The following is a 10,366-nucleotide window of genomic DNA, read 5'->3' as shown; positions in this document are numbered from 1 at the left end:
AAGTGGTAGCCTAGCTACACTTATCTAATCAAGTGACAAAGTGATAAGTGGTAGCTTTAGCTACACTTATCTGAGCAAGTGACAAAGTGACAAGTGGTAGCTTAACTACACTTATCTGATCAGGGACAAGTGATAAGTGATCATACGTAAGACCATAGTTATACTATGGCCAAGAGGAAGTGAAGTACTCAATTTTCCGTAACCGTTCCCTAATTTGATTAAGGATGGTAAGTGACAAATGGGCCCAAAAGAATTCAAGCAAATGGATAAGTGGTTGTGTATTTATAACAGGATGATGTTGTTATTTAAGCTAAAGTGATATTTTCATTGCAAAATTGAGAATTTCATAAATGTGTTATTGAATAGTATAATCGATAAACATTGAGATAAATGGTAAATACGTATTAGTGTTGAACTTAATGTCATTGAATTGTACGTGAATTAAATGGAAATTGCTAGTGATATGATTTAAATTGTGAGCATGAGAAATTGCGAATTGAATGAAATGGAAATGAAGCATTGAATTGCATGAGTATGTATCGGGTCTCGTAGGCCCTAATTATTATGATTATAATATTTTGAGGATATATTGTGAAAAGTTATAGAAGCATGTTAATTATTTTGAAAGTTTTAATTTACATGAAATTTTATAACTTGGTTTAATACGTTTACAAGTGTATGTGTTTTGGTAATGCCTCGTACCTTATTCCGGTGTTGGATACGGGTAATGGGTGTTACACTCTAAACCCTAAACCCTTATTTATTTATTTTTTTCCTTAAAGCCCTAAAATTTAAAAACTCAAAACCCCCAAAACCCTAACTCAAATTGCAAAAAACCCTAAATCCTAAAAAACGGGAAAAGTGATTTCTCAAGGAAGCACTTTGTCCACGTGGACACAAAGCGCTCCCTTGAGGTAGCGCTTTGTCCACGTGGAAAAAAAAGGCTTTTTCCTACTTTATCCCCTGACAACGCGCTGATGTGGATGCGTTTTTGGGGGAAATGATCCATTTCGGTAATTAATTTAGAACCTGGCCTATTTCAGTAATTTTAAAAATAAAGGGGCTTTTATTGGTTATTTGCCCTACAGATTGATAAACAAACAATAAAAACAAATTAATTACAGGATTATATTGCAATCATAATGAAAATTAGAAGTAAAATTCGTAATAAATCTAAAGATAAAATCGCAATAGAATTAAAATGAAATGCGCCTGAAGAATGAGGGGCCATTGGGGAAACTATTCCCCTTTCCCAAACCGACACCGTTTCAGGTGTTTTCCCCTAGGACCAAATCAGAAACCAAATAAAATTTAAAGCATCAATTGAAGAAAATAAAAAAATTTGAATTTAAATAATTAAAAATTTCGAGGGACCAAATGCGCGAATAGACCATTAATAGAAAACGCGCGGATCCTTCCCTTGGGTTGGGTCAATACGCGGGTCGACAACCACTAAACGGGATCATTTTGAGGCCACTGCAGCAAGCCCTAAACGACATCGTTTTTATACTTTATAAAATCCCAATCAAACCCTAAACATAAAACCTTTGGCCATTTTCAGAATCACAGCTGCAAAAGACCTTCATTTCTCTCCGGCGTTTTGAATCTCTTCCAACTCCAATTTAGACGGAGTGAACAAGTATTCCGACGACGCTCGTGATGCTAAAACTCCCATCTTTTTTTAATTCTTTCTATTTCGCATGCTAAAAGAACGATTATAAAAGCGAATAGAAAAATAATAATAATCACTTGTAGCAAACTGCTATTTGATTTTTTTTCTCCTTTTTTTTTTATTGATTCGTGAAATCCTTTACAAAATACTCTAATCGGCTTTATATAACCAAATGAAATTGCAAAAATTATTTATTTATTTTTTCTTCTATATTTTTTTCTGTTATTCTAGTGTGCTCCTTTCTGTTGCTGCTCATTGCTTGTTGGATTCGTTTGTTTTGCAGGTACAGCCAGCTGGAGGCGCGTGGCATGGAGGCGCAACACACGCGAGGAAGGTTGGTTCACAGTCGTGTAACGGCTGGGGCTTTTCTGCCTAGGGTTTTTCTGATTCTATTTTTTTGTTTATGTTATGGGCTAAGGTTTAATTTGGGCCTAGGATTGGGTTTGATTTTTGGGTTGTGTAAATGGACCTTTAATTTATTTTTATTTCTTTTATTTTATTTGTATTTGTTGAATTGGGCCCGGGCAAATTGGGCCTATTATATTATGAATTAAAATATTATAATAGAAAATTTTCAAATAATAATTAAAATATTTTTAACATGTTCTACATACAATATAGTTTTACTTTAGGTAATTAATGCAAAGTAATATTATTCAAAATAATAATTAATTAACATAATTAACTCTAATATTAATTAAGTGATAATTAATATGCTTAGAATTTTATTCAAATAATAGTCTTATTTTATATCAATAAAATTAGCACAACTTTTTAAAAATAATTATAATTATCACAATTTTTCCCTTTATTTTATGCTTAGAGTTATATTAAAGTAATAACTCTATTTTTAAATTAACACATTCTTTAAATTAATAATTTTAGTTTAAATTTTAATTATTTTTAAATGTGTAATTATCACAACTTTTATTACATTATAATGATTTTAAATGTATAATTATCACAAAATTTATTTTACTTTAATTTTTAATAATAATTCTAAATTAAATATAATAATAAATTTTAATTATGAATTTAGTAATATGATGAAAAATAAAGAGTACTCTCATCAATTCATTTTTTTCAAACTCGTGCTTTTATATATTATGTATACTATTTATATAAAATAGATAAAATAATTCATTATGTATTATTTTTAATTATTACGTAAATTAAATTAAAAGAAAACATAAACTAAAAGTTTTATGAAAAAAGCCAAAATCAAAAGCCAAAATGTAAATAATGATTTTTCATTAAAGTATTTTTTTCTCACTCGAGACTTGAAGTCTAGTTAAAAGTTGGATAGGCAATATGTTCCAAACAACTCAAATTCCATTCAAATAGAATATTTTCTAAAAGTTTCTTTTCGCCATGGATAAAATGAAATTTAAAGGGTGTGCTTGGTTGAATGAAAAAGTGGAAAGACGAGAGGAGAGATTAGAAAAGTAAAAAGAAGATGAATTTTGAATGTGCTTGGTAAAAAGAAAAATGAGAAGAAAAAACATAGGAAGGATGATAATTTTTCTTCCTAATGCATAAAAATTATACATTGAACGATTTAAAGTCAAATATAATTATGATGGTTCCATTGAACGATTTAAATCCCGAGTGGTGGGAAAAGGGTACAATCAGCAAGCTGGGGTTATTTTTCAGGAAACTTTTTCTCCTATGGTTTAACATGTTATTATTAGGACTGTCATTATTATGGCTACTATGAATGGATGACCTCTTTTTCAAATGGAGATGTTTACAATGTCTTCTTGCAAGGTGATTTGCTTGAGACGATTTGCATGAGGCGGTTTATATGGACATTCCAGAAGGTTTTCACAAATAGGGGGAGCACAAGGTGTGTCGTTTGCTCAAGTAGTTGTATGGTTTGAAGCAAGCTTATAGACAGTGGAATCTAAAATTATTGAAACGCTGGTACACCTCTTGAACAGAATCCAAAGCTCACTTCAATTAAGCATGATGAGCCTGTAAAACCGACAGTTGATGGTGATAAATTGATTCCTGATGTTGTAGTATATCAGCGACTTTTGGGCAAGTTGTTATATTTGACCAATACACGACCGGACAGATCTTTTACGGTTCAACACTTAAGTCAATTTATGCACAAACCAAAGAAGTCTCATTTAGAGGTTGCTTTTTGAGTAGTTCGAAATATAAAAAGGAATCCAGGTCAAGGTATCTTGTTGGCTGCATCTAATAATCCACAGCTTGTTGCATTTTGTGATTCGGATTGGGCTTCATGTCTTATATCTAGAAGGTCAATTACTGGTTTTTGTGTAAGCTTGGAGACTCCTTCATTTCATGGAAGTCAAAGAAGCAAAACACTGTGTCTTATTCATTAGTAAAAGTTGAATGCAGGAGTATGGTAGTAGTAGTAGCAGAGGTTGTTTGGTTGGATGCTTTGTTGAAAGAAATATGCCTTAATAGGTTTGATATGTCTTTAATTTTTTTAGATAGTCGGGCAACACTTCAAATCGCAGCAAACCTTGTATTTCATGAACGCACCAAGCATATAGAGATTGGTTATCGTTTTGTGCGAAACAATATTCGAGAAGGGTTGATTCAAATGCAACACATTAGGACAACTGAACAATTTGTAGATTTGATGACTAAAGCACTTGGAATCAAGCAACATGAATATTTGATGTTCAAGTTGGGGGGTTAAAGATTTATATCACCTCTCAACTTGAGGGGGAAAGTTAAGAAGTTAACTGATAGTTAGTTGGGTAGTTAGTCTTGTTATTAGAATAGTTAGTTTGTTAATAGATGTTTAGCAAGTAATCTATAAAGTATGTAGTTTTGTAATTATGAGATACAATTTTCTATTTTAAAAGAAAATCATGTTTCCTAAATAGCCTCTTCAAAGTTGATATATAAATTTGATATTTACCCTTAGTTATATAATAACATTTTTGTTTTTAATTTATACAAAATAATCTTTCAAATTTAAGCTAAGCTTTAGCTTAATTATGCATTGTTATCTAACAATTAAAACCTTCAAAATTTTTTAACAATCTCATTATAGGTTCTGATCATATCTACTCTTTTTAACACAATGCCTAGAATTACTCATAACCCCTCCTTAACTCATAAATAGGAGGATAATGCGCTTCCGTGCACTTGAATTCACGTTCTCTTACATTAGTACTAATGCTCATACCAATCGAGTTAAAAGTCAATAAAAAATTCTTCAAAAGTTTAATTCTACAAATACATTGAATTTGAAGACAACTTTAATAAAGGTACTAGAATAGGTCCCTTGCTATGCTTCAAAAAATCAAATTTAAATCTTAAATATTATATTTAATTAATGTAGAAAACGTAATTATAAATTTTAAGTAAATACAAAATGTTATGTCATGAAAAATAACATAAACCTGATACAGAAAATAAATGATTACGGTATAAAATTTATATAATTTATTAATTTAAATGAATACGACATAAACAGATTTTTTAAAAACAAATTTATGCAAAATGTAAGACGTATTAAGATACAACGCGGGAATAGTATGAACGCATATATTATTCTCTAAATAGACATGAACGTGATAAACATATAAAAATATGCCAAACAAATAATTAACTTATAATATTCTAAAATACAAACATGAAACATAAATACATATAGGTATAATTAATATTTTTTTTATTATCATAACTCACCTAAGGTAAAAGACATGGTGTAGGTGGCAGTAAATCCGTAGCTCAAATTGAAGGTTTACATAGACGTGGGGAGCGATGTGTGCCAAATGTAGGCTACAAAAGCAAACCGGACAGTAACGATCCAAAGAGGGATAATCTTATTTTGCCTTTCAATATTTACATATTAAATAGTAATTTAAGTTTTGGTTTAATTCAAGATGGCCCAATCCCGTCTAAAATTGCTTCATAAAAGCCCAATAAAGATGTAGTACTGTAATAGACTGAGTCAATTCGCTTGAGTTTTTACACCGAGTCGACATCAAAAGGAACTGTTAAAATATATATATATATATATATAAAAAAGGGACCAAAACCTCAAACGCAGAAATTCGCTTTGCTCCTTTTGTTCTGAGAGAGAGAGAGAGAGAGAGAGAGAGCGACCGAAAGACAAAACTAAAAGCATATAATCTCCGATATGGATTTCTCAGAGCAAGATGTGGACCTCTTTGGAGATGACCATAACAACGACAATCGCGATGATTCCCGTGAATCCTCTTCATCTCATTCATCTTCATCATCATCCTCCGCTTCATCGTCGTCGTCGGCTTCTTCTTCGTCCAACGGCAGCGACGGCGGAGATAGCAGCAGTGCCAGTGGAAGCGCTAGCAGCGGAGGAGAAGAGGAAAATGGAGAAGAAGTTAGCAATGTTAATACCCATAATTATGATTATAATGACAATATTGAAAGGAGTATTTTTGGGTATGAAGAGGAAGAAGAGGAGAAAGATCTCTTTGGGTCTGATAACGAAGATTACTGTAAAACCACTGCCACTAGCCCTTTCCCTATTCCTGGTAATTCTTTATTTCATTATTCTCTGTTAGATTCAGTTATTCGGCCCCTAATTGGGGATTTTGAAGTGCAACCATTCCTTTTTTAGGAGATTTCTCTACCATATATTAAAATATAAAACTTTTGATTTGAATTCTGGGAATTTTTTTAGTTTTAGGGAGTAATCTTTATGTATAAGTAATTAACTATAGGGCCAGCTAGCCATCTAGTAACAGCTAAATTTAACATATAAGCTATAGGAGATGTTATGAACTCCTTATTATCTGCTTACTGAATGTTTTTTAGATTGTAAGATCACAGGAAGAAAACATGAGCTATTTGATTGCTTTATTTGAGGAAATTTGGGAAAAAACTTTGACAATGATATGCAGGAATATTTAGACTAGCTGTGCCTGCAATTCCTGTAATATACAGGAAACACTTGAATTGATATTTGGTTGAATTTCTTTGTCTCCCGTTCAAATGGTGACTAATCTTCTTTCTCACTATTCTTTTGCAGTATTGCCCGTTATTCGTAATACTAATAACCCAGGTAGAGGAGGTTTTGGACGGGGTCGTTGGCACAATGATAGAGGAGCTGGTATCCTTGGCCGTCCTGGTTATCCTCCTAGGCAAGGTTATGGCTATGGAAACAAATTTGCTAATGGACATCGTGATGAGCGTTTCATTTCTGAGCTGAAATTTTCAAAGAGTGAAGAGACGTTATCTAGAAAATGCATTGCTTTTCAGGAAGTGAGTGAATTATTTTCCCATTTTCTTTAATGATTCATCAGTTAATTATGGGTTGATATACCAAATTATCATTTTCCCTTTCAGATATAGTTAAAATGGTTGTCAGGGATTTTATATGTTTTATTTGGTGTATTTAAATTTTTATGATCTTCTTGTCAACATGATAGTGTCTGTTTGGAATCACTTTACGCCTTTAGATACCCTTTAAAGCATGTAAAGTTTTTACTTCTATATACATGCACATACACATGTTGTCAGGTAATTTTTTTTCTGGATTACCTTTTGCTAAATGCGGCAACTAAATTTGACAGCCATGTGAACTTGCTTGTTATAGCCGTGTAGAAGGTGGAGATGTCTACTTTGATGACCGCAGCTTGGTAAGCTTTATGGATATCAGCATGGTAATTTTTCAGTAGGTCTTATAATGTGTCTTCCACTTTAGCTCATTTTGTATATTTGTCTATTGTTTATGTCATCAGAGGCTTTTTAAGCGTCTTATTACTGAAGAGATCGGAGCTGATCTCAATCAAGGTTTTGATACCTTCATTGAGAAAAAAGGTATGGTTTATTTATGAACAGTTGGAAATTGATCATGTTGAAATTGTCTTGTGTTGTGGTGATATGCATATTACAAGCACTTCTTACATTTATTTATGCCTTTCTTTGGGGTTGTGTATGAGTTCTAATCAATTCAGCTTACCCTGTGATTTTTGCTGGACCAGAATTAGGTTCTGAGGGTTTTGGTGACCTTCTTGGTTGCATAAGAGACAAAAATATCCCTCTTCAAAACATTCATTTTGTGGTAAGGAAAATGATATTCATTTACCTGTGAATTCTACGTTTAATGGTTTTTATTAAGGATAGCATCTAACCATATTCCCTATGCTTTTGCAGACTTTTCGCAACAATCTTAATAAGGTAATTGCTGCTCTAGAAAGAATGCACACTCACAATCCTCTTTTCTTTTGTATAACTTGGAATGATACGAGGGTAGAGAACTGATGTTCATCAGTCTTTCACTCGTATACGAGCATCCTTGATATTACTAATCTTTTTCACCTAATGTGTGACAACGTTTATCTGAGTTTTCATTTATGAATTTGATGGATGATAAACCACTTTTTTATGTATTTCACTGGACACTCTCTTGTTTTCATGCAGATACTGGCTACTGCTTATATTAGAAATGAGCCTTGGGAAATGGGAGTGCACAAGCGGAATGGTGTTGTCTATCTTGACGTGCATAAACTGCCTGAGAGACCACGAAGTGAGTTGGATCGTCGAAGGTACCAAAAGTCCAAAACTTTTATGACATCCCCCTCCTACTTTTATCCTTCTTTCTTTAAATAAAATTTCCTATGGATGAGCAATATGAAGAAATCAAAGGCTTCGAGGTGGCGTGCAACCCAGCTTATTTCCTTTATTGCTTATTTCATTGACTTAATGATCTGAGTGCTTTACTTTTGAATTGTTTTTAATTTAGATGTTATTGGGGGTATTGTTTTGAGAGCCTTGCCACTGAAGATCCAAGAAGAGAAGATGGTGAAGGGATACATCATGTTGATGCCAATGTTGAATACTGTTCGGTGATTAAAACCAAATTAGGGGCTCATCGTATTCTGATGGGTGCTGAAATGGATTGCTGTGATTCAACAGATGAGGGAAGAAGATTTTATGTGGAGTTGAAAACAAGTCGTGAGGTAATTAGTGATTCCCAACGCTTCACTTGCTGCCTTCTCATTATTGTAACCGTTTACTTGAGTAACTCATGAATGTTTCTGCCTTTGCAGTTGGATTATCATACAGAGGAAAGATATGAAAGAGAGAAATTGCTGAAGTTTTGGGTATGTTTTTTTATCCAATGGACCTGAATATTTCTTACTCCGAAGTTTGGTATGCAAATTATATATCTTATTTTAAGATATTCGTATTCCATTGGTTTATTTATGGAGAAATGGCATTCTTCCTTTTCAAATTAGCCTTTATTTGCAGACAAAATAACTTGGTTGTTTTATTGTCTCAGATTCAATCATTCCTGGCAGGCGTTCCTTATATTGTTATTGGATTTAGGTAATTTCTGTTGTTATTTCGTACTAACTTCAATTGCCTAGAAAATCACTTTGTTCCATAAAATAAGTTTAACTCAGGCATATTTGAGATAAATAATAACAAATTGTTTCAGTGTGCTAAGCTGTATTTATCTGAAAAAATAACGCTGAGTGGTGTTCAGTTCCGCGGTGCTGTTGGTATTAGGGTTTTTTTCTCTTTTCAGTTAAATGTGAACTTTTCCATTGACATGTTTTGATGTAGGGATGATGCAGGGCGACTTGTACGCACTGAGAGACTAAGAACCAAAGACATCACCCATCGAGTGAAAATGAAGAATTACTGGCAGGTATTATATATTAGAGCAAATAATCTACTGAGTTGATTTAAAAAAATTGTACTCCCGAAGATGTAAGTCAGTGATAGTGAAGAACTACTCACGTGCAACAAAGTTTTTAGGCTATATACATACTCTGAACTGGTTTTTTCCCTTTTTATCAATTTCATTGACTCATTGTGCCATTAGTCACTTATTTCCTTGTTTAAAACTCATCTTTAGGGAGGAGTCTGCCTGGCATTTGCTGATGAGGTACTGTGCTGGCTTTACGGAACAGTAAAAGAGAGTAAGATTCTAACTTCCATTTCCACTTCAACATGTGCTTGAACCCCTTTGTTTGTTTTTGATAGAAATGTATAATTGTTTATAAGATTGAATAAAATCAACTTCAAGTGTCATCAGCACCCCTCTGGTCTACAATGCCAATACAACAACTTCGCTACTCTGTGGCTTCATCTTCGCCCCTTTGGTTGTTTTTTGGTAGAAATATATAGTAGTTTATATGATTGAGGAAAATCAACTTGGAGCATCATGGAGGTTTTTGTAGTTCCTTATCTTAGGAAATCCTATGGAGCTAATATTTAGATAATGACTCTGTGATTGTACTTTTTCTTTTTCTTTTGTTGGATTCAGATGAGGACTACATACTACAATTCGCACCACCATTCAACCGATTAGAGCTTCTACAAGCACAATCTTGCCCTGATGCGATTACTAATCACGTTGAACAATCGTAGTCATCGACAGACTTATTTGTTAGTTTGTAATTCAGATAGTTCAAATACAGGATCAAAACAAAGAGGATGGTTTATATTTTTACTAACTTTGATTTTGCAGATGAACATCACACATGATAAAGTTCCCCCAAGTTCAGCCTTTGTTTGCAAAAGGCAAACCCCCCAACTTGGTAGATTCATAAGTTAAAAAATTGTCCTTTGGTAATTAGATTTAAATAGCTCCCATTTTAGTGTATTGATGAAACTCGTGAGAGGTAGATGCTATTTCTGCTGTGCTTTTCTAGAAGCATTATTGCTATTAATGCAAGTTCCAAATATTAAACTTCAATGGTTTCTAAA

General features: G+C 33.0%; 1 protein-coding gene across 2 annotated transcripts; it reads left to right on the top strand.

The window, feature by feature from the left end:
• The first annotated feature begins 5,709 nt into the window (after positions 1 to 5,709).
• On the top strand, positions 5,710 to 10,355 carry LOC105791991 (NAD-capped RNA hydrolase DXO1). Of its 2 annotated transcripts, XM_052634944.1 has the most exons (14): positions 5,710 to 6,177; positions 6,675 to 6,907; positions 7,219 to 7,284; positions 7,387 to 7,465; positions 7,630 to 7,709; positions 7,802 to 7,825; positions 8,069 to 8,193; positions 8,391 to 8,607; positions 8,698 to 8,751; positions 8,931 to 8,977; positions 9,218 to 9,302; positions 9,513 to 9,576; positions 9,924 to 10,045; positions 10,128 to 10,355. In XM_052634944.1, exons 1-13 carry the CDS (start codon positions 5,802 to 5,804, stop codon positions 10,025 to 10,027), a joined length of 1,554 nt encoding a protein of 517 aa, XP_052490904.1. In that variant the 5' UTR covers positions 5,710 to 5,801; the 3' UTR covers positions 10,028 to 10,045; positions 10,128 to 10,355. The 2 variants fall into 2 exon arrangements, with proteins under 2 accessions (XP_052490904.1, XP_012475791.1); XM_012620337.2 differs by having other exon boundaries at positions 9,924 to 10,355.
• Positions 10,356 to 10,366: the final 11 nt, after the last annotated feature.

Source organism: Gossypium raimondii, chromosome 8 (assembly GCF_025698545.1).
Source record: "Gossypium raimondii isolate GPD5lz chromosome 8, ASM2569854v1, whole genome shotgun sequence".
In the NCBI taxonomy this organism is placed as follows: domain Eukaryota; kingdom Viridiplantae; phylum Streptophyta; class Magnoliopsida; order Malvales; family Malvaceae; genus Gossypium; species Gossypium raimondii.
The sequence above is the reverse complement of the archived record's forward strand: the minus strand, read 5'-3'. Positions and strand labels throughout refer to the sequence as shown.

Coding starts and splice junctions, on each gene's coding strand:
- LOC105791991 (XM_052634944.1), top strand. CDS start 5,802: ATGGATTTCTCAGAGCAAGATGTGGACCTCTTTGGAGATGACCATAAC. Junction 7,285..7,386: donor ACTTTGATGACCGCAGCTTG/GTAAGCTTTATG, acceptor TTATGTCATCAG/AGGCTTTTTAAGCGTCTTAT. Junction 9,303..9,512: donor AAATGAAGAATTACTGGCAG/GTATTATATATT, acceptor ACTCATCTTTAG/GGAGGAGTCTGCCTGGCATT.